The sequence below is a fragment of the Phalacrocorax carbo genome, chromosome 1 (assembly GCF_963921805.1).
Source record: "Phalacrocorax carbo chromosome 1, bPhaCar2.1, whole genome shotgun sequence".
Classification (NCBI taxonomy): Eukaryota; Metazoa; Chordata; class Aves; order Suliformes; family Phalacrocoracidae; genus Phalacrocorax; species Phalacrocorax carbo.
In genome coordinates, this window is record NC_087513.1 from 23714029 (window position 1) to 23739018 (window position 24990).

The 24990-nt window shown below is 36.6% G+C and overlaps 1 protein-coding gene across 3 annotated transcripts in view; it reads left to right on the forward strand.

Moving 5' to 3' along the window:
- The window catches only part of GRM8 (glutamate metabotropic receptor 8), a 355863-nt gene that overhangs the window by 286507 nt on the left and 44366 nt on the right, over window positions 1-24990 (forward strand). For all 3 annotated transcript variants that reach the window (XM_064446155.1, XM_064446172.1, XM_064446165.1), the window contains exon 9: window positions 12678-13613. In XM_064446155.1, the coding sequence (XP_064302225.1) occupies window positions 12678-13613 (936 nt within the window). The remainder of the gene's footprint in view (window positions 1-12677; window positions 13614-24990) is intronic.

Below are 24990 nucleotides of genomic sequence, written 5' to 3' on the forward strand. Positions count from 1 at the left end.
AGCCTTTGCATAAAGTTAGTACCTTCTATACTTATGTTACTCCAAGGGTGAAGACTTTACAGCCTCTGAAGGTATTATCTTCAATTTTTTGACTACCCTTATCATTTTGAAGTGTCTTATAAATACTTGACTTTACTCCTCATTGCTATAATTTAGCAAAAAAAAATAATTTGTTACGTCTTACTTTATCCAGTATACATTGAGCACATCCTCATCCTTTTCATGTATTTGAAGACTTGTTTTACCCCCCAAGCTGTGTTATTTCTTCAGGCTATACAACCTGAATTCTTTCAATCTAGTCATGTAGATCATGTTTCCTAGACACACTTCTGATCATTGTTGATTTCCTCTGGACTTCCCCTTTGATTCTCCTTCACATCACTAAAACATAATGATCCAGCCTTCACAAAGTGCTCTGGCTGAAGTCTCACTAGTGCAGAGCACAGGAGAAACATTATTCCATGTATTCATGAGTGCAGAGTTGAGGGGAAAGATTATTTTATCTGTCTGTGTTTCTCAGGATGGCATTTGTGCCTTTTACAGCAGTATGACATTGGTTCAACATATTATAATCCGCTAAAGCCCTGTGATCTCTCTTTTTTTTTTTCTGAAGAGCCACTTTCTTTCTGTCTTCCTGACCCACAATGTGCTACCTATTAATTGTCTCTGTTAAACTGCACACTCCTTTTTTATTTTCTTAGACTCTTTGCAGTATCATTTGGAATAAGTGCCCTGACCTTCAGCATAGCTTCAACCTTTTCCAGTGTTATTGCCCAAATTTGATCACCATCTACTCTATTTTATCATCCAAATATATCATCCAAATCAACCATTGAGTGGTTATTACAAGTATTGAATAATAGCAGACTAAGAATAGACCTTTCCAGGCCCCACCCTGTACCATCCCTGCCATTCTGACAGTGAATCAACGACAAATTTTATCTTCCCACAGCTTTCTGATACAATTTGCACCTAGCCCTTAGGGGCTAGATCTGTTTCAACAGGTTGTTTATGACTGAGAGTGTAATTTGAGATGGTGTCAAAAATCTTTCTAATGTTAAGATGAATGACACCTAGCTGCTTGCCTCTCATCCACAATGCCTGTTACCCTCTCACTGAAGGAAATGTGACAGCTCATTGCTGACAGATCCCTTTTGGCTGTTATTTGTCTTGTTTGTTTTCTCTGTGTTTTTGAAATGTGTTTGTTTCTTTCAGGATTTTTCTGGGAATTCAAGTTAAAGTGAATGACTGATAATTCCCTGGCTGCTGCTTTTCCCCCCTTTTCTAGGCATAAGTACTAGGTTTTCTGTTTGAAAGTTCTCCATACTTCCCCATAAAGTCTCAAGAGTTTTCTATCTCATCAGTCAGTTCTTTAAGTATTGCAGAATAAATCTCAATATGTTCAGTCCATATGAAAACCCCTGAGTTCTTGAAGTACTCTCATTTTGAACGTGTTCATCTTTCTTTCCTTAGTAACAAGGATGATTTTTCCTTTTTTTTTTTTTTCTGACTAAATGTGCTGTGTGGTATTTTCTCTAGCTTAAACTTCTTCCACATGCTTGTTCTGTGCCTGCCAGATCGCTAAGACTCTCCACAGAATTTTCAATTTAATTATTGACTCTTCATTCTAAGCAGCAGCATAGACTTGGCAGAGAGCTCTTCCCCTGCTGCTGAAAATCTCAGTATAAAACAGTCTGTTTTCTGCCAGCTCTGAAATTGTTCAGATTTTCAGACTTTTTATATGTGATTTTGTTACCTGGGTGGAACTGTGTTTAAAGGGCCAGAATGATTTTCTTCTCTTTATGTAGTGCTGAAAATTCAAAATTATTATTGTGGAAAGATCTGACTGTTTACTAAAAGGAGCTGGCAAATATGTGAGCTATTATAGTGGAAAACCACCTTAAAGTAATGTCAAAATGTACGTCTCAGTGTTTAGGATTTCGCAGTGCTTCAGGATAGAACATACTACATGTATTAAAGGCTTTTTTTCCTTAAAATAGGTTGGACAAATATGTCAGGAATGGTTTAGGTGTAGTGTCTCTTTTCTTGAGACAGGGAAGTAAACTTGATCCTTACATTTCAGCCGAGCTTGTCTGGTCCTCTGTCACAGTCAATTAAGGTACAGGGTTGCTGAGGTGAGGGGAACTTTGCTCAAAACTTCAAGTGCTTCACTTTGCTGAAACACTAGAAACTGAGAAGCACAGGATCACAGGGCATTCCAGCTCTGTTTTCTGTTATTGTTTGAGGGGGCAGTGATGAAGTTATTGCCTTTGTGCTTTCTGTCTTTCTGCCACTTATGCTTGGATGGAAAGCTCAGGAAATAGATGCAAAGTTGCCCTGCTCTTTTCTTTCAGTTCCCTCATTAAAATCTTTTTGCTACAATTTCCTTAAAAAGCATCTGTTTGGAGGTATGCTATGCCTGCTGACCATGCTGACCAGTGCTGCCTTACTGTTTTTAGGATGTCATTTTCTCTATTCTGCTGATACTCTACTTGCCTTTATCTTATGGTTTGACTGTGAATTCTTTAGGATTGAGACCATCATTTTTTCTTGCGTATTTGTATAACCCTTAGTGCAATTGAGGTCTTGGTCTGTGAGCAGTGTAGGAATAAAAAGAATATATTATTTGTGAGTTGGGATTGTTTTGTAGGAAGGGTTTTTGTAGGTTAGAATTTAGAGGCATTAATTCTTCAGTTTGATGTACACAGCATCTTTTCAACTGATCAAGAAATAGGAAATAGATTAAACCATTCAAAAAATAATGAGGCAGGCTTAAAACTAAAGCCCACCAGTGTATCTTTTTCATACTGAACTGAGGCTTTTTATAATTGGCTAATTTCTAGTTTAAAAATAATGAAATATTAAAGAAAACAAAATGGTGACAGGTCTTCTCCTTAGGTAATATTAAATATGTGTCTGGGTCATGCCCTTGTTAGCATAACTCTATTGAAGTTACTGAACTGATCTAAATCTGCTCAAGGTTTAGCCAGTACTTTTTTTTTTGCAGGCCATCATGAGGGCGTTTGGGGAATGCAGCTTCTTGTTTTGATAAAGAAAATCACCTTTAAAACAACAGAATGTTTAAAAGCATGTAATAGTGACTATTTTTTTTAATCAATGGGATTTATTAAATGGATTAGTCTTAAAAGTAAAAAAAATCTATATAAAATTCTTTTAAAGTCAAATGACATCTGTGCTTAACCCCTTGTTCCTTGTGTTTACTCTGAGCTGTGAAGTGGGGGAGAATCTGAGCACCATTGGGAGCAAAAGGCATCTGACACAGGTTGAAGGGAAATATAGTAGCTATTGAGCAGTGGACTTGAGATAGGCCTGACTCAAACTTTAACTTAGGTAACCATAAATAAAAGCAACAGATCTGGGAGGGAGCATGTTTGTCATGGATATTAAAAGCTTCACCAAGAAATGCAACTAGTCCATTAAACTAGTGATGGAATGGACCTTGGGCAGAACTAAGAAGATTCCCCAGGCACAAGGAAAATTATGTTAAAAGCTCTTTGCCAGAAGTAGGCTCCTTTTCTTTTCTCCAAGCACTAAATTTTTTGAAGTATGCTTGCAGGCTATTTCTGCATGATCTACTGTAGGAAGAAAAAGGTGCTTCCAAGCCTTATGGTTCAAATGGCTTTAGTACTAGAGCTGGTCAAAAACTATCACTTGACAAAAAAGGGTGATGGTCAAAGTTTTCCTCTCAAAACCAGAATTTTCTTAAAGAAAAATCTAAATCTGACAAGTTATTTTTTTAATTTGATTTTTTTAAAAAAATGGTTAATTATAAGCAAAATTATGATACAGTCTGCTTTTGGTGGGATATAATGACTTCAATACCTGCGTGTACATCATAAGTTATATATATAAGTGCTCCTTAAAATCTGTCCAAGTGCATATCAGGTACTTGCAAGGGTAGTGAGAACCTCTAGGTAAGAATATGCGATAGAGATTTTCTATGTGAAAATGGTCTGTGTAAAGAATAACTTTGGGATCCTGATTTGCAGCCTGATCCTTTGATAGCAATTGTATATTTTCAAAATATAGGCAATAGTTCATGCAATGCACTTCCAAAAAGATCTGAAGTCTGCTGATGTAATCTTTAATAGGATATTTCTGTGTCATAAAATTTTTAGGGAAATAATTGTGGTGGGGGATTTTTTGTTTCGGATTGGTTTTTTTGGTCTCATTTGTAAATAGAGACTATCTCCAGAAACAGGTGCTTAAAAATTAGTTGTGATTCATGCTTCCAACACAGAAAAAAAATATCTTGCTTATATTGGATAGGAGTGCCTACTAGGCTGCTGTAAATTTCCATCCGATAGTTACACAGTGCAGTAACAGTAGCTGTTTACTTGGTGACCTGCTAATCACTGCACTTTGTGCTAGTCATCTCCCCATGGCATCAGAGAATAAAATGTTGTTTTCCAGGTATTCCATGCACATTATTAAGTTTGTTGTTTGATAAATTGAAGAAATGAATATATTGCATCTCCTCTTACCCTCATACCCTCTTACCAAGAGTCTGTGAGGGTCAGCACTTCTGTAGCCCATCAGTACCGACAAAACCACACGTAAAGAAAGGTAAAAGTAAAAACAATAGAAGTAAAATAAGCATATTCCAAACCATTCGAAGGCTGGGTTCAAAGTCTGTATAGGACTAACAAACACTCTCTGTAGATTATGATACAATGGTATGATTATTCCCTGTTTAAGGTTTCCACAGTGTGCTCCTCTGTGTAAGTATTCAGCAACCATGAATTAAATGACTTAACTAGTGAGGTTGGTTGCTTTGAGGTAAAATTACACTCTCAGCACACTAGATAACACTTCCATTGATAAAGCAAGGCTAGTATTTAACCTTTTCTCTTTATAAGCGTAAGAAAACTTACTTTTCTTTACACCTTTCTTTTCTGTTTGTATGTATTACCTCAGAGCATACTTCCCTTTAATTATTTTGCCTTAGCTGAGAATGACTTGTTAACGTTGCCAGAACATTAAAAATACATTCTCTTAGCTTTAGAAATTCCAGAGGTTGGTGGTATAGCAGTTCTGGGAAACTGGGTATGACAAGAAAGTTTTTGACATGCTGAGGAAACACAGAATTATTATGATGGTTCTGGTGTTAATTTTTTGAAAAAATATTGCTCAGTTTTAAAACGAAAGATTGTTTTAATCAAGCTTTCTAAAGTTTAAGTACTTGTTGGGCAAAAAACCCTTGCAGACCTGAGAGATGGAGATCAGTTATATGCCTACTTAAACTTCTTACCCACATTTTAAACTTGCTTAAGTGTCTCCGCTGTTCCTGCCTGCATGACAGATTCCCTCCAGCCAATTGCAAAGTTGAGATTCAAGCAGGTTAAATAATTTGCCCAAGGTCACCAAGAAAGTCAGACTGTATCAGAGTCGTCTATGCTAACTCGAAGCACAGACACCAAAGTTGTTTAACTTACCTGTAGCACTCCTTTCACATAATATAAATACCAACTTCCTTCCTGTAATTCAGGATATTTTAAATCATACATGCATATAAATAATTATGCATACATGCATGCAAATAGATATTCAAATTTAAATTACAATAATTTTAATTGTCTTAGTTTTTCCTTTAGGGAAGCTGTGAGATAGAGACAGTAAGTGGTATACCTAGGAAGAGCTTCAGGCAGGTGGATTCACAGTTTTGAGAAATAAGCTTCCATAAATGCTGTAACAACAACCTCTGCTTCTCCTCCTAAAGAAAAAGGAAAAGAATTATTTTCTTTGTAGTATTTCAGACTGGTCCTTTAATGGTCATTGCATTTAATCAAGCTTCTCACACTCCTTTTCAAAGGGATATTCAACTGCATTAATTTTCAACCAGTATGTGGTAAAACCAGAGATATGATCCCATGTTCTTTGCAAACCTCTGGGAATATCTATGCCTGAAATTTCAGAACATGACATCCCAGTTGTTAGGAAAACATCCGTATGGGTTGAATGAGGTAAATAATTTACAGCAATTGTGGCAAATTTGGTAATGATAGTGTTTCTATACTGCCATTGACAATCTGGATTCATTCTGGGTTTTGTTTTGTAATTTAAAACTGTTTTTTTGTTGTTGTTGTTCTTGACTTATTTCCCTTTGCCACATACCTCCTAAATATTTGTAAGCTTAGTCTGTAAGTGTCATGGTTTAGCCCCAGTCAGCATCTAAGCACCACACAGCCGCTCACAGTCTCCCTCCACACCCCAGTGGGATGGGGGAGAGAATCAGAAGAGCAAAAGTAAGAAAACTTGTGATTTGAGATAAGAACAGTTTAATAGTAACAACAACAACAATAATAATAATAAAATGAAAATCTGAACAACGAGAGAGATATGAAACCCAAGAAAAAAAAAAAGGCAGGTGATGAAACCACTTACCACCTGCCAATCAATGCTGGCAGTCCCTGAGCCACAATCGCTGCTGTCCCGGTCAACTTCCCCCAGTTTATATACTGAGCATGACATCATATGGTATAGAATATCCCTTTGGCCAGTTTGGGTCATCTGTCCTGACTGTGCTGCCTCCCCTCCCGGCTTCTTGTGCACCCGGCAGAGCATGGGGAGCTGGAAAAGTCCTTGACTTAGTGTAAACACTGCTTAGCAACAGCTAAAATATCATTGTGTTATCAACAGTATTCTCATACTAAATCTAAAACATAGCACTATACCACCTATAGTGAAGAAAATTAACTCTATCCCAGCCAAAACCACGACAGTAAGTATACCCACCTTTTCTCTAAAGAGGTAAAATCTGTCTGACAAACTGAATGCAATGATCATTATATTTAGACTCATAATGAATTCAGTTTAGCTGAACAAGTTTCAGTTTAATTTTGGTTTTTGATGGTTCAGATAACTTGATTGGACAAAGTACATTAGCGACTTGAACTTTTACTGTGAGAACAGATGCATTAGACAATTAAAAAAGCTAAATATTAGGCTAAATTGCCTTAATTCACTCACTTGCTGTGCTCCTCTGATGAACCTTCTTGTCAGAAGAGAAATACTTTCAGGAACTTGAGACAAAAATAAGAGCAACTCTTAGTGAGAGCTGAGGGTGATATTTCAGTTCTTTGTCATTTTAATAACTAAGAATTTGAATACCTATTAAAAGCCATATGAAGTTATATGTGAGAGCCTTGATGCTTCTGGAAGTCTTGGCTAACTGACTACAAAATAAGATATTTGCCTGCTCTCATAACTCTGGTAGAATGCACTACTTGCATTCCTCTGTCCAGATCCTGTATAATTCAATTCATTACAATAATATTCTAAAAAACATATATTTCGTTATTCTAAATAGATATCTAGCTCTGAGATAAGATTTCAAAAATGAAAATTCCTGCAAGTGCCAATATAATGTAATCAGAAACATTAAAATAGTATACACCAATGCCCTTGACATAAACTCTCTGAAGCCTGTCCAAGTGGTCACCAGTTGCTGAATTATGTGACAAATTTTTTCATGATCATTAAGAACGGAAAACAGAGTGCTTTTGTGTACATAAATGGTTCAGAAATTATACGTGACCCATTAACAGCATTTTTTATCAGTATCCTCCTGTTGCTGAGGGTGTTGCTAAATAAATGAGTTGCCTGGTTATTGGAAGAACATAGATGCCAGGAATGTGAATGTGCTACTTGTACTGTTCCATGTAAATCTCACCTTGTTTTAGCCCAGTTCTCACATCATTAATTTTTAGTTTTATTATTAGATATTAGAGGAAATTTTATTTGTAATGTTCGTGAAGGATAAAGGTGTTTACTCAGTTTTGATATGAAATGGCATTTTGTCTGTATTTTAATGGTTTAGCGAACTGTGAATTTAGTGCTGCAAATTAAAGCAAATTGCAGCTCTGTCAGGCAGATATCTCATATAGAGATGATTTTCATGTCTATTTAAATAGCAGTGAAGCCATTCTCTTTTTGTATCGTGATGCATTTCATAGAAAATGAGTACATGTCTTACAGACATGCTGTCATACTCCTTCTGATGTTTTCACTCTGGTAAGTATTGGAATAGCAGAAAATGGAACCTCATCTTTGGGGAATGTGAGGTACTTCATGATAGCACATCAATCTATCAGACGCTTTCCAAATTCAGAGAAGTTACTCAAACCAAGTTAATAATAATATTTAAACTATTATTAATAATACACAGAGAGCTAGGCTATTCCAGTCCATCTGACCTAGGTGATGAATTCAGATATATTTAACAATGAACTTTGTCTTGTCATGTAACATACTGTGGTGAACAGTAGATAGAAGATATCACATGAAAATGAAGATGACAAAATAAGTCTTCTAGAAACCAAATTTACCTAAGGCTACTTAATAACCTGAGACTCACCCAGTCTCAGCAGGGTCTGAGCAATATAAAGAGCGTTGCAGACCCAGATGTTTTGATCAGTAAGTGCTAAAACGCTGCAGAACTTTTTCATGCTTTTTCAATGTCAAACCCCCCTTCTTTTCTGTCTTTCTTTTGTCTGGCTTTGGCTTTGGCAGTTTCTTTCCCTCTTAGAATTTTGTTTAAAAATGTGTGCCTAAAGTTAAGCTCCCCTGAAGTTAGTTTTGTAATATTTGAACTTCTAGATCACTTTGGGGCAGGTTTTCCAAAGCATTTAGATTGTGAAATTTGCAGATGGAAGCATAGTGGGATTTTCAAAAGCACTTAAACAGATAAGTCTCTTAGCTCCCATTTAAATTAATTAGCTGGATTGGACAAGTTCCCTTTGGCACTTTTGAAAGTTCTACTGATAAGTGTTTATGTCTACATGAAAAAAAAATTATTTTCAAAAGAGGCTGAGCATCCAGCAGCTCCCTTTAAAGTTTATGGCTATTACAGGTTTTCAGCAGTTCTGAAAATTATACAGTATCCCTGGCTCTATGTTCCCAAATGATCCTCCTTCACTTTCTTGTTTCTTAACAGGTTCTACTATCATTTATTGTCTAAAGTTAATCTCAGAGAAGAAGTGGGATCAATAGTACTATAACCTAAGGATAGAAAAGTAATGACACGGGTGAATCTTTTGCATGGGTTTGAGAAGCCAGGTCCTTTGGTATATTCAGTGACTGAAAAAACTGATAGAGCTTTAAGACCTTTCCTGTAATTATGTTTTGTACTGGATTTCCTTATTACATTCATATTATGCAAAATAATAGCTCAAAAATGCATTACAGGCAAAGAGTGCTGCAGGTTGGGAATAGCTGGGAATGAACCAGACGACCAGAAGTAGCATGTCTTTTTAGTCTTTAATTGCTGCATATACAGAAACCCTTAGCAGACCTGTTCAGATGTAATAAAAGCAAGCTGTGCTCACTCTGAAATATAGATTCCCCTGCCCTTTACTCTGCCTCTATTACAGTAGTGTCTAAGTAGCAGTCTGAGGGTGTGCACTCATTTTGGTTTCAATCAAGAATCTGCTTTTGAAATTAATCTGTTAATTATTCCCTCTTAGCACACTTGCTCATTGTGGAGCGAGTCTCAGGCTATGTGAACTGGATTGCTTTTGGCTGAAATGAAAACAGAAGATGCTTTCCAAAGGACATCTAATCTTCTTTAATCATTAATGGGTGTTCAGTCCAATGAACTACGTCAAAATTAGTTCAATGTAACCTTCCTTCCCAGACTCTAATTTCAAATACAGACCAATATGAACATCAAATCCTCAGAGCCACCAGCACCTTTGTTCCACAGAACAGCTCTGATTGTGCCACATTACTTGTTAATGTAGCTATAAACTGAGCTGTCAGGATGGTTGGGTTCATGGGACAATGGCAATCTTTGCACCCACCTCCAGAGTCAAAAACCTACGATGCCAGAATCTCAGATGTGCAACTATCTTAAAGGGGATCTCTAATTTCAAACACTGGCCAAAGTTTCTTGGGAATATATCTTCTCTTTCTTGTAGATAGAAAATTAAATTAAAAACTCATGAGCAACAACTCATAATATTTTTGTTAAGAGCTTTTTCAGAAATGTAGGTCAACCTAAATGTAACTGTAGGTTTTGCCTTAAAAAGTAGTTCAGACAAGAGAGATTGCAAGACATAAGTTGTACACCTTGTAAAAGGCACCTGCAGTGGCCATTCATTCTGGGTGTTCTCTACATTGATTTAGAATTTTTTATGCTTTAAGAGTCCATTCTATTTTGAATTGTTCCATCGCTAACTGCTAATAGTGCGTATATTCATAATAAATTAAAAAAAATAAAAAGACTCAAGTAACCCAACGCACTCTAATGTATTGCCAACTAGAAAGAGTTTTTAAGCATGTTTTTAGTCAATTAAAGCACCATCAAGATGAAAGTATGTGAAATCAGGAGTAGCTGTACAATAAAAAATATTTTTTCTTTTGCTAAGGTAGAAACTCTGAAAGACACAAAGGAATTCTGTGTATCAATCTAAGCCATGGATTCACAATATAGTAAATGTGGCTTTAGGATGCTTAATGCCAGATAAGAAACACTGTAGCCTCATGGTATTAAACGCTGATCTGGTATAAACTCACTTTGCTGGTTCAAATGTGTTAAAAAAATTGGACACCTTAGCTTTATCCTGCCAGGCTTTCTGCCAGATTAGATATTGCCTGGCCATGCCATTCGAAGTTTATGCTGGATCAGGTGTTGTGTATTCTCCTGGCGATTTTGCATTGTATGCTATAATCTGGCAAATACACAGTACTGTTCTTTTTTGAGTCATCCCAAACTTACCCACAGATCTGGATTAATGACCATGGCCTCCTGTTGCCCCCATTATCATAGCAACTGACTAAATCACAAGCTTTGACGTATTTATTCTCCTAACAACACTGTGAAGGAGAATATGTTTTTGCTATCACACTGATTTCATCATAACATGTTTCTTCTCTTGTCTAGTAGATGAAACAATAGGGGTTATACAGGCTTGGAGAATTTCAGTGATTAAAACCAGGAAATTGTAACTGAGGTGAATATTTTCTTAGAGATCAAGTGTTCTGCTAGGGCTCTATCAAAGCTGTTTCGTGCAACTGGATTATTCTTATGGTTTTTAGGAAGATAATTACTTAAAAGATTTCCCTTTTGATAGTCACCAGATGCTGCATTTTGTGTAATTAGCACAGTCCTTGATATAAAATATGGTTAACTTCTCTAGGTTCAGGACCAGTCCAAACCCCACTGAAGTCCTTGAGTGACTCTGGGGATTCAGAGTCCTGGCTGTATGAGTGAGTTTCTTGTCTCCTCGTTACTGTGTGGTCCCTTGCTTGCCCCTCTGAGTGGTGAATAACAGCAAAGTCCTACACTGTGCAGAAGAGTGGACAAAGGAGACTAAGAGCCTAGGTGCTTCTGTGGCTTCTTTCGTCCCTTATCGTGCTGTTACCAGTGCTCTGGCTCTCTGAGGAAGGCAAGGCTGGCAATGTTACATTGCAAATTTCTCTCAAATCTGTGGAAAAATTGCTGGAAAATTAAACCATTAAGGCCAAAATTATCCCTCTTGATAAGCTGTCCTCATTCTGTCCTCCTCCAGAAGGAACTGAAAACATTCCTAACACGTGAAGTTTTGTTACTGCTGTTTAACTTATAAATAAAGCTTCCAAATTAAAAGTGCTAAGCACTTAATAGGCAACCACTTAATAGGCAAGAACTCCTGAGTGCTTACCACCTAACAAATGAATGAAAGGTGGAGCATGGGAGCAACACAGAGTGATTCTGGTGCCCAAAAGTAGCTCTTTGCTCCATGCACTGCTCTGGTTCACTCAGTGTGACCTCTTGCAGAATACAGTTTTACTGAGAGTGGGCTAAGGAGAACTGGGACCAAACTGAGCGATAATTTTGAGAAGAAGATGCTTTAAATCCATTAATTTCCTATCCAGATTCTCTCTGGTGGGACATACAGGAAGAGTATATAAGTGGATAAAAAAAAGTATATTTTGTTAATGCGCTGCTGTGGAGAAATCTGGGATTTCCAAAACAAGACCTCATTGTGTGCATCTGTTCTGACCTACAAAAAGATGCTTGGACTTTTTAAATCAAGAGGACTAGGGTAGTAGCCATGCATCTTTTTCCATTATTATTCAGAAAGTAGTATATACTCATTTTTGTCTTCTAGAAATGTAAATACAACACTTTTGTACATTTCAAGACTTACAAAGTGGAAAAGTATAAAATATCGATATGGAAGAGGTGTCATCACAGATCTTTTTTCTGTCACTCTTTGTTCTACCAGAGCTGATGCAAGGAGATTTTAATCTATTTCCCTACTGTACCAGAAACTTATCTGAAACTCACATAACCTTATTTTGTAATTAGATGTTTGAGAACTACTAGTATTTATGTTTGCATGTGATTAACTTTTAAAGCACTGTGTACAGGGCTTTTTGCTTTTAAGCTAGCCTGGAGTCAATAAATATCTTTACAGACGTCAATTTGGTCAGCAGTAAAGAGGTAAATAGAAACTAATGACACTCATCAAGCCTGTGGCATGAATGATTTATTGGACACAATCATTTAACACTTTCATAAAGTCAATACAAGGGAAAGAAACAGGTTTCTTATTATGGTAAACTGTATTTGTACTGTCAGCATGCAGTGATTTATGACAAACCTGTGGGCCAGGATTAGGATATTATAAATGGCAAAAAATAGAAGGCTCATTAATTTTTTATACCCACAGGTAGAAGACATGCAGTGGGCTAATAGAGAACGCACTCACCCAGCATCTGTCTGCAGCCTGCCCTGTAAAGCTGGGGAAAGAAAGAAAACCGTGAAGGGAGTGCCCTGCTGCTGGCACTGTGAGCGCTGTGAGGGGTACCATTACCAGGTGGACGAATTCAACTGTGAACTGTGCCCCATTAATAAGAGACCAAATGCCAACCGTACGGATTGCCAACTTATACCTATAATCAAACTGGAGTGGCATTCTCCTTGGGCCATCGTGCCTGTCTTCATAGCTATTCTTGGTATAATAGCCACCACCTTTGTGATTGTGACATTTGTCCGGTACAATGATACACCAATTGTCAGGGCCTCTGGACGGGAGCTCAGTTATGTGCTCTTGACTGGGATTTTTCTCTGTTACTCCATTACTTTTTTAATGATTGCGACTCCCGATACAGTGATCTGCTCGTTTCGAAGGATCTTTTTAGGACTCGGCATGTGTTTCAGCTATGCTGCGTTGCTTACCAAAACAAACAGGATTCACAGAATATTTGAACAAGGTAAAAAATCTGTCACAGCTCCAAAATTTATTAGTCCAGCTTCCCAGCTGGTGATCACTTTCAGCCTCATATCCATGCAGCTTATTGGAGTCTTCATCTGGTTTGCTATCGATCCACCACATATCGTCGTAGACTACGGAGAGCAGAGGACACTTGAACCAGAAAATGCCAGGGGAGTTCTCAAATGTGACATTTCAGATCTTTCTCTCATTTGTTCCCTTGGATACAGTATTCTCTTGATGGTCACGTGCACTGTTTATGCTATTAAAACAAGAGGGGTTCCAGAGACCTTCAACGAAGCAAAACCCATTGGATTTACTATGTACACAACCTGCATAATTTGGTTAGCTTTTATTCCAATCTTTTTTGGTACGGCCCAATCAGCAGAGAAGGTAAGTGATCATAAGTTTACAAATTAAATACTACTCTTCTTTCGTTTTCATCTCGCAATACTTGTAACACTACAATATCTTCGCTCTTACAAATGAGTAGTTCTGAACGTTAATTGGAAACAAACTCTCAGAATTCACAGATAATAAAATATACGATTCAAAAGGTAGGCGTCCTATATTTTAACACAAGAAACTGAATGTGATTGTGGTGTGGCTGGCATAATAATGTTGAAATTTTCTATATATATCCTTAAATGACTGTTTCTTCTAACATTTATTATTACCCTTCAGTGATGCTCTAGCCTGTTACATGAAGCACTATAAATCTTTGTTATCTACAGATCTGATAGAAGTGGTTGCATTTCAAAAGCCTAAGAAGACCAACTTACATTTGTCAAAAATAATGAAGAAGAATGCCTGGGCAGAATGAAAAGAATTACTTTTCTCTCTGGTAGACACATATAACTTAAAAAAAAAAAAGAAAGAATAAGAGGAGTGAATGAAGTGTATGTAAAATCATACAAAACATATTTCACTAATTATTATCTCAGAGCAAAAAGAAAATATTTTCCTGATCTTTTACTGATAAATTAGGTGTTGCATACTTGGATATCTGTTATTCCCTGTTCAGTTGGCATGGATCTTTTCTGATACCAATCATAGTGAGCAGTACAAAACACATCAGACATATCAGACATTAACTCTCCTCTCAGTTCTAATGGGAAGGCAGAGGTAAAAGTCAGCTGTGTGAGTTTTTATCCAGCTGATAGTGGCAAAAATGACAAGTTAGGTTGGAAAGAGCAATAATACAAGCATCAGTTTTCAAAACTGCAAATCTGCGAGATTTGGAAATTCTTAAAAATAAGAAATTAAAGTAAACAGTCTTACATAAAGTCTTTCCCCATTTCTTCTAGCAGGCCATTTTTATAATTTTTTTTAAAAATACATTTTTATTTAATTAATTTGATTGGAAAAGTCAACATGTGTCCGCTTATAATTGTGCGAAGGTTTGACATGTCTCTGGTTTAGGGGGCACTCTTGTCTGCAGAATTAAAGAATAGGTCTGCATTGCTTGATAAAATACCTGCTAATTCAAGCAGAAATTTTTTTTAGGGGAGAAACTGGAAGAAAAACATTTTCCTTGCTAAAAATTGAAGTAACTAGTCTTGCTGATTTGGATCACGTTTGATTTTCATGGCCTTTTGTATTAAGTGGTGGGGAAGTGAATGCCAAGGTAATGGCATATCATAGATACAGTAAGTAAAGATAAAAAATCCTCTTTGATGTAGAAAAACATGTTTAGGTGAAACATATTTAAATTAGGACTTTTTTGTATGTGTAGGTTTAAGTCAGAAAAATACTTGTTATATAAATGAGTGTTACTTCTTAATAGCTTGGGCCAGTCAGTTTTATGGCAAGTACCTATAACAAAAGAAATTTATTTCTGAGTGTTGAAATACAGAAAATATTACTTGGCTGTCAAGTCTACAGTGAGTTTTGATTTACACCATTGGTTCACCTTAGCTTGTAGTAAAGGATGATTTGGTTTTGACCTCTAAAGATGAGATTAATAAACACCTTTTTTGCATTTCTTTCATGAAAGCCAAGACTGAACACACAAATTTTACTAAATCACACAGCTTCTAACACTAAATTTCACTTGTCAGTTGCCTTTTTTTCTAAATCATTTGTTATTCTTCAGATAACAACTTTCAGGAGGAAAAACCCCCAAATTAATATGCTAATACAGTAGCTCTATAATTCAAATAAGCCTTTTCACGGTGCTTCTACTTTTTGCTGCAAATAAAAACACGCTTCCATGCAGAGTCTTATGGACATAATCATAGTAGTTCATACAATTAAATTGCTTGTCTGAGTAGGACAAAAATGTGATATCTTAGTACACGTATACATACATTGTCTGAATAAACTCAAAGTTGCTTGTGGGTTTCTCAGTTAATGCATAACACCAAAAGAAACATTTTTAAAACAAACTAATCCTTTATAGAGTATCTTATGTGAAATGTGGTATTATGATCTTTTTGAGGATGAATAAAATGAAAGAAATGAAAGAGAAGATAAACTTAGACTTCTGTTAGGTGCTTACTCACTTTGCAGCTGATTTTAGAATCCTGGAATTATTTTTTTTTTATGAATTCAGTTTGTTCAGAGAGAACAGAGCAATAACCTGGGGAACTTAAAGTACTATTTAAAAACAATGGGTCCTTTTTTGAAATGTTGACAGTAATAAAATTTAGCATAGCATTCATTATAAACCACGTGTCTATGGCCAAAACACATAGATCATCACAGAAAGGTTACCTTTACATTTAGTGGCCTTGGGATTAATTCCCAAAATTGTAAATTTGCTAAAAGATTCTGTATAGAAACTAGAGGAGTATAAACTTGTACATTTGGCGCAAGTGCATAAATTGAGTATTGGTGTCCATCAAACTTCAAATATGCATGATAAAGGCCATGTAAATAAGCATAAATACACTTCTGCAGAGAGACTGTGAATCTTACTCATATATTCTTGCTGTGAAGCACAGGATGGGAAACTCATCTTTCTCCACTATGCATGTGAGGAACCTTTGGTCTCTAGTTGGTTAACACAGTGAGTTAAATGCCTGAATTTGCATGGTGTGATACATCCATAAAAGAAAACACAGTAAAAGTTAAGGTAACTTGAGAAGACTCAGTGGGAGTATGTTAATTTATAGTCTTGACATTAGCAACATTTTTAACAGCCCTTTAGAGCAGATGCACTTTCTACTCGTATATATTATCTCAGTTTATGTATAAGTTTAAAACTAAAACAAAATTGAGAAAACTACTATAAATATTCAAGAAATTAAAAATAATATATATCTCCATGATCAATTAACAAAATATTAAAATGCCAATCCAAAATATCTTTGCATAACCCGAGCTTGGAGGCCTTTATGGAGATTCATGTTTATTGTTTGTCCTTAATCTCAAGCAGTAGAATATAAAACCCCTGTGCTATTAAACATGCCATTTTTAGATTGTAATTTCTACAGATGTTCTGCGGAGAACAATAAGAGCATTGATTTTAAGTCCTGTGTGATTTTTTTTTTGTCTAATTCATGGTTTTGTCCATTCGTGATCAAGCCTGTTTTGACAGCTGCTGCTTTACGAAAGAAACCCACTAGAAATAATTAAATTATTCCAGTGCGTCATTGAACTGAATGAAAATTATAACTCTAAGACATAAAATACAAATTTTCTAGCACTTGCATAAATATCAGTGAGGAAAAGGAAAGAAATTCTGTGAGAAAACATTCTATGAATATAGCCTTCATCTATGTCATGCATGTGTACATAGCAAAACACAGAAGGTACTGGAATCATCTGGAATAGAGATGTCTAAAATATCATGCTGACTGGAATGCCACAGAAAAAAATAGCGAAATTAGCTTAGTGATTAAAACAGATGTTCTGTGAAGCTCTGGGTAAAATTAAGTTACAGTGGCAGACTGCACAAAAACCAGCTGAGGATAGATGGCTGTCTAAAGTACATCCCTATTAGACAAACTGAACTTTAAAAAATTCCTTCCTTTTACTGGTTTTGACAGGTGGAGGAATCATGTTCATTCACAGATAATAAGGACATCATTTATTATATTAACCTGGAAATTCTCTGTTTTGAATGAGAAGATGAATACCTGTTTCCCATACTGTGAAAGAATGGAGGTTTCACTTTCTGCCTAGGAAAGAGAACCATAGAAAATGCTGAAAAATTTCTTCCTTCTCCTCCCATCAGAAGCAATTATGAGGTGTAATCTAACAAGGCAGATAAATTTTAACATATTTTCCAATTATCCTGACAAGTATCTCTCTTTTCAAAACTGCAGTTAAGGCAAAACAAGTTGTAAAGTATGGTAGAAATCTTCCCATAAATTATTATCCTTATGATCTTACTATTCCATCTGTTTTCATCCTGGATTTGCTGATGATGTGGATCTTATGCGTATATCCAGCTGTTAGTAAAAGAAGCTAGAAACACTTCCAAGAGTACCTCGATAATATTTTGACTTGTAAGCTACTGTTGTAGTTGTCAAGAGGAAGTTACTCAGTTCTTAGTGGGAGGGAGAGGTAGTTCCATCAGTCTAGTAAAATATGTTCTTTAGCTTAAAAAAAAACCCTCAAAAACCTATTAGTGATGATTCAGGTAGAGACCCCTTACTTCTCCCACATTTCTACAAATTTTACACAAATCATCTTTTTTGTGTGTGCGTTTATGTTGTGAATTCTTGGCTAAATGTGTTCCTGTGACTTGTAAGAAAATAAAGCATCCTAATGAAGCCTCAGACAATGTTGATGAAGCAGACTGCACTGAGACATTTCTTCACCTCAAAGAATTCTCTTCTAAATCTGATCATATTCAGAGATTTAGCTCTGCAAGTAGTACATGCAGTACATCACAGGAAAAAGTAAAGAAAGACAACCTACCTTGTTCGTATTTCTTTCATTTTATATGAAAAATCTTCGGCTTGCTTGAAACAGATTCTTTAGTACCAATACGGTGCATAGTATGAGGATTAATCTGAGGGATATTTGGAACAGTTTTTAATTATTTATTATTGACAGATCCAAACTTAGAAGTCTGATGAAGTGATACTTTCCACAGCTTATCATTGTTCAAAAATTCAATTCCTGTGTTATTGCTGATTTTTAAAGGATGTTTAAAATATGGGAGAACCTGCAGGATTAAAACAAAACTACCAGTAATTGAATTTTTGCATGTTTTGCAACATTGAAAATGAGATAAAATTCACCAGATTGTCTGATAGAAATATCCCTGCCCCTCACTGGAAAGTGTATGTTAAGAAAGGAGAAGCTTTTTGTAATGTTTTATCATTTCATGTTTTTCCAAATGTAAGTATTTCATGAGGTAAATTATTTCTAGATTTGATAATTCACTAGGAGTTGTGACCTAATCCTCAGCAGAAATTAGGACTTTGTTGTTCTGCTGTAAAAGCAGAGTGGGGAAAACAGATGTGAATAAGAGTACAACTGAGTTAAAATTTATTGCTCAATCTTCCTCTTCTCTCTTTCCGTCTGTGTGGGAAGCACCTTGCTCCTTGCCTATCCTTGAGACAGCATGTTTCCTTCCAGCTGGTGAAGATATTCAGTGCAGTGCAGGTCATGGGCATTTCTGGGTCCACCCATTGGCTGAAAAAATATTAAGGCTGCAGCAGCCCTACAAAGCTTCTCTTCCCTACCCAGCCTTCCACGAGCTGGTGCAAGAGGACAGAGGAGTAGTCATACTTCTCTGGCTTGGCTGCATAAATTGCTCCTTAAAAAGTACTCCTAATGAGAAACCAGTTAAATATAGTAAACCTCTTTCCTTTCAAAAGTCGCTTTGTGGGAACCCATTTGACAAGTTGTTTCTTAGGAAAGCTGCCCTGTTCCCACTAGAATCACAAGTGAAAATAATGGAAAAAGTTTATTAGTTAATAACTGAGACAAAAATGTTGGGCTGGGTCATTTAAAATATTGTGGGCATTTAGAAAGCTTTTTTTTTTTTCCATTTTCAGCATTTTCTCTCGTTTTGAGTTTAAAATTAATTTTGGAAGCAGAGAAGTTTTGAAATTGAAATAGGATAATTTCATGACTTTTAAACTGTTCCCACTATCTTAAAGTGGAAAATGTCTGAACTGACTGTTAACTGCACCCCCAGACTTGCATTTAAAGAAACATTTATCAAAATATTTCTGACCACTTTTAGGATGAGTACCAACTTTCTTAGAAATTAAACTGTACTATAGTGTAATTATCTAAACTGCATTAGATTAACTAAGAAATCAGAAGGGATTACTGTAGTCAGCCAAGTCAATCTCTTATATGCAGGAAGATATCCTGAGCTCTGTTCACTTAGATGCTATTCAGGCTCATTTTGATAATTTAAGGTCATAGCATTCATTGCGGGATAGTCATCTGCTCCCTTATTTAGCTGCTTTGTTCCAGAAGTGAATGATTAGAGGAAAAAGATGCAAAGCTCCCAAGTTATTTCAAGTTGTTTTGAGGTGAAATATATCTGCAAAGGTTTTCTGAAACCCCCCTTGAACTGAAGAAAAAAGGTCCCTCTGCTTCTGCTGGCTCATAACATGCAGTTGTGACCTGCCTGCTAAAAGTGTATGAAAACTATGGGGAAGGTTTCTTTCAGACTGTGCTACGCACACAACAAAATCATGTGGAGGGATGAATGCAGCTACTTTTTAAAATTCTAGCTCCTGTTTAGATTTTTTGTTATTAAGCATAGTGCGTACCTAAGTTTCATCAAGTGTTCTTGCTGAATGAAGGACTTTGCGCAAAGCTAATGCATAAGTAATTTTAAAGACTCAACTTTATTGTTTTAAGATATGTCTAGAGTCTTTAGTTTGTAATTTAATGTCTCTGTTTAATATTAATTAAGTCACTAGCATTTAAATTATGTACAAGGTTATTAGAAGGTATCAAGAAGAGAGAAAATGCCAGCCTCTCTATGAACGAAGTGGATTATTTAATAAAATATAAAGCCATCTTTTTCAGTTCAGTGAGACGCTCATGTGCACCTGAAGGTTGTATACTGTGTTCTTTTCTGCATGGTTGCATACCTGCTCCAGTATGAGCATTGAGCTGGCGTACCTAGTTGTGTACATTGAAGAGATGTGCACCTGTCACATAATGGAAAACACCAGTGTTTAGCTTGTCTGACATGTTTGCTTCTGGCCCCATGATGAATGATAGCTTTTTTCCCAAAGACAGGAAAGAGCTGCCAGAAAAATTAAATTTGCCTGTAATCTGCTTCCTACTCCATCCTGGGGAATGTCAGGGAGTTGGTAACAGGTATATGAAGAATGAACACTTGCCAAAGAATTTTAATAAACCTTTTTGGCTACTTGCTGGATTCTGTGAGAAGTACTTAATTCTAATTGAGAAGTAGAAACAATTTAGTGAAACGCAGATAGCTAAATAACCGTCGTCTTTGTCTAATTTAGAAAAGAATAACTAGTAATCACAGAGAACAGTTTGTGAAAGATCACAAATGTTTCACAGAGATAGTCTGGAAAAAAATTTATGCCTTATGTACTGTATTTCGAGAAATCAGATTCACCTCACAAAATTGTTGATTTTCTGTCTGTGATTTGTTCAGTGACAAAAATCTTATTGTCTTCAACAAGTGCAGTTACAGAGAAATCCTTCCAGTTTTACTAGATGATCTTTGCACAGTAAGAAAAAGATTGCTTTCTCATATTAAGATGCTATGAACTGCCACAGTTGTGTTTCATCTACAAGTGTAACCATGAGATGGAGACCTCTATGTCATCATTATGCACAGGACAGCATCGAAGTCACTGATGGTTTTGAATAAAAAGAAAAAGCAGATAATACAACTTGCAGTTTAATCATGCTCTCAGCTGCTTCATGCGCTGATTGTCAGACACTGACAACTGGTGCCCAGCCACATTGCATCTAAAGAGGACCACAGACAGTTTAACAGTTCATTAAAAGCAAGCATATTTCTTTTGACCAATTACAAGCCTCTCTGTATGCAAGAAGAATAGATTTGGGGATTCAAGGGATACACATAAAGTGTTGCATTGTGGGACCTGATAAAAAAAACAATGATTGAGACAAATACAGCTCCTGCATCTTGTTTTGTATTCAATACAGTCCATTATTCTATAGTCAAAACTAAGGGATACATAGCAATTTTTGGACTTGGGTGCCTAATAAAAAACTCATCCTCACAGAATTATATGTGCCTACAAACTCATTTCAGACTGAAATCTGGTCTCAGATTGAGACCAGAGAAGTCTGATGTATTACTGACCAATGAATCTTTCACTGAGTAGCTCCAGTGCTGCCCTGTGGCCTGACAAGACTCCATTTCTTTCAATCATCACTTCAAAACAATGAATTGACTTGCACTTTATAAATTCTTAGGTTCCCAGGGCATGGGAATGACTCATTTAATTTGGATAAGCAAAACAAGTAAAAGCACAAACTGTATAGAAAATATCTTCAAGAAAATATCTTACTGAAAAATGGAATTGAATATGTTTGTAAATATACAGGGAGACGGATTTATTTTTTCAGTTATATATCAAACATATATAAAATTATACATGTTCCTTTTCTGGATTAAGAATATCTGGCCTATCACCTTGGTAAAGGCCGCTGTTTTCTGTCTTTGGCAGGATAGGTGATACGTCATGATTCCGAGCCCCAGTTCATCAGTTCTTCTCAGCCAGGAGAAGACAAGGCTGCAGGGAGACCTTATTGCAACCTTCCAGTACTTAAAGGGGGACTATAGGAAGGACGGGGGCAATCTCTTTAGCAAGGCCTGTTGTGACAGGACAAGGGTTAATGGTTTTAAACTAAAGGAGGGTATATTCAGATTAGCTATAAGAAACAAATTTTTTACAATGAGGGTGGTGAAACACTGGAGCAGGTTGCACAGACAGGTGGTAGATGCCCCATCCCTAGGAACATTCAAGGTCAGGTTGGACAGGCCTCTGAGCAATGGTCTAGTTGAAGATGTCCCTGCTCACTAGGTGACCTCTAAAGGTCCCTTCCAGACCAATACATTCTATGATTCTATGATTCATCCCTACATGCTATCGCCCTCCTATCTAAACTTTTGTCTCTGTCAGCTTTTCCAGGGGGGTTTGGCTCCCACCTTGGACAGATAGAAAAGTCAATTTATTTACAAATCATTAGATAACACATTTACAATACATTAACACATTAAGATCTTACAATAGTTCTTACTTGACTAACGAACATATATGTAATGTCCACTGAGGAGAACAATGCTTGATTCGATAAACAATGTATTAACCTCTCCTATTGGGAACTAGAATGTCCTAGTTCTCTCAACAGTTCATAGTTGCCTTGATACCTTTTACTGTGTGCACCTAATGGAAATCACATAAATTTAATAGTATTTGCATTCGCCAGTTCCCGTACTTGGTCTTCTAGGTGTTGATATTTCTTAAATTTTTCCACTGCTGCATCTGCCAAAGATGTTGATTTACTCTCGTATCTGACTGTGATGTTGACAACCAGGGCTTGGTCTCCTTTAATGAATACCAGGTCTGGTTTATATAACGGTTACTCAAGGTTTATGTTTATTCATTCTGTGAATGAAAACCTCGTATTTATATGAGGTTCATTCCGTTCATCTTTTGGTAGTGGCTCTTGGAATATTGTCCAGTCCTTCTCTTTAGCCTCCTCTACCAACATTTCACGTAAGTGACTGTGCCCTTCGATCCTAGCCTCCTGTACTGCTGGGCAGTGTCCAATAATGTGCTCACAGGACTCACTCTTGCCCTGACAAAGCTGATGACTTAATTTGACTCTCCTGTCTCCCCCTTACTAGAAACACTCTTGTTGGGTAGACATTGGCTCTTAGCTGTAATGCAGTGATGAGCTTTCTGTGGGGAATGCCCCTATAAAACTCTAAGCAGGTGCTATTGATCTTATCCTTCTCAAAGTTGGAAATTCCACCAACTTGGTCCAATTCTCAAATTCCTGTTTCCTCGAGTTACAGCGTCTCAGAAAGATGACTTTTGGAGTGGGTATATCCCATTCTGAGGCAGGTTCCTCACCACCAAGCTCCTCAGATACCACCATAACCACTCTTGGATCCCAGATGGATGGAGTGTTTAGCTTGTCCCCTCCTGCTGCATTCTTCAATTTTTCAAATTCTTTCTCAATTCCCTCCTGCTGAACCATTGCTCTTATGATCTCATCCGAAGACTGTACAATCCTGTACACTGGGAATCAGTCCCAAGAGCATGGTAATACCTAAGCCTCCATCCTGGGTGCTGGAATATATGAGGGCATCACACATACTTACTGGAAGATGTAACCACTCCTTGATGGCCACTTGAATTGCCAGTTCAAGGGTTTCTAGGTATGTGGCTTTCACATCAGCTTGGTCTGCCAGGTAGATCAATTGCAGGATAACACATCCTTTCAAGACATCAACCTTCTGAAATGGCTTTAGTGCAGCCTTCCCAATCCATTGTAACCAATCCTTCACTTTCTCTAGTAGTTCTGGTTTTAATATTCCTGTCCATATAAGCCCAGGTACCTTTCAGAACTTCTGGATTCAATCTCATTGAGGGAGTTGCCATTAATCATCCATGTAGGAGAGTAATGGTATAGGAATCTTTTGTCAGCTGGATGTAAAAGCTGTGGCACTTCTCCCCTTGTGTCTTGAGGCCAGTAAGATCACAGACCTCCAATATTTCAATATTTTTCTGTATCCCCTCCCACAATTCGCTTAACAGAACCAAGTTGTCTGTGAAAGCCAGAGTTGTTATATTCTTCGAATGTTGGAACCGCTTCTTTCTTCCTCCAATTTATACAGCAGGGTGTCCATAGATAAGTTAAATAATACTGGGGACATTGGATCACCCTGTTTTACACCTATCTGAATCCCAGTGGGATCCAGCTGTTCATTCTTCATATCAATCTGGGTGTTTGTGTTGTGATATAAGGTTGTAATTACATCTATAATTAAGGTATTAATTAATATAATTAATTGTTATTATAATGGATTAATAATTAATTAACATAATTAAGGTAAATATGCAGGGAGAGGGAATTTTTTTGTCAGTTAAGAATGATATGTTAAACCCACATACTGGGAAAAATGTATCTATCGGTAATAGAAAGTTAATTTTACGCTTTTACTCCTGTTAAGAAAAATAGAAAATCTTTGGATAGAACACACTTTAAAAAATGGGTTAGAACTCTTTGGGATGGTCTTGTGAGAGTTCTTGTACTTGCTAACTCCTGTCAGGTTGGAAGGAGTACAAAAATAGCCTTTGTTGTAGCTTTAACAGTGCTTTTACCTTACGGAAATCAAGTAAGCACACGTATGAAATACAGAAGAAAAATTAAAATGGCATTTAGCTTAGATTTGAGTAGATATTCAGCTTCTCATCTTTCTTACCTCCTACTACACTAATTCCAGGTTTGCATAGGTTTCATAACACTCTCAAGATTTTCATCTTGCAAATATGATAAAATGCTGTGGACTGGTGAATTGCCATGCATAGGGTGAGCCTTAATAACAACACATGTACAAACTCATACCACATCTGGAACTTAATTTGTGATCAGTACCTAATCAAAGCCACATTATCCTGTATTTCCTTTAGACAAGTAACAATTTAAAAGGCAATTATGGTGACTCAACTGAAGTGTTAGTTATGTGAAGCATAGTAAGTTGATGTGTGTTTCAGCACCTTGTGACCATTCTGTTGTTTAAGAATTGTCATAGCTTGTGTAGCTGAGAATATGTCAATGAGTTGGACATCCAATAAAAATACAAGGTCCAGGCCAGAAATTT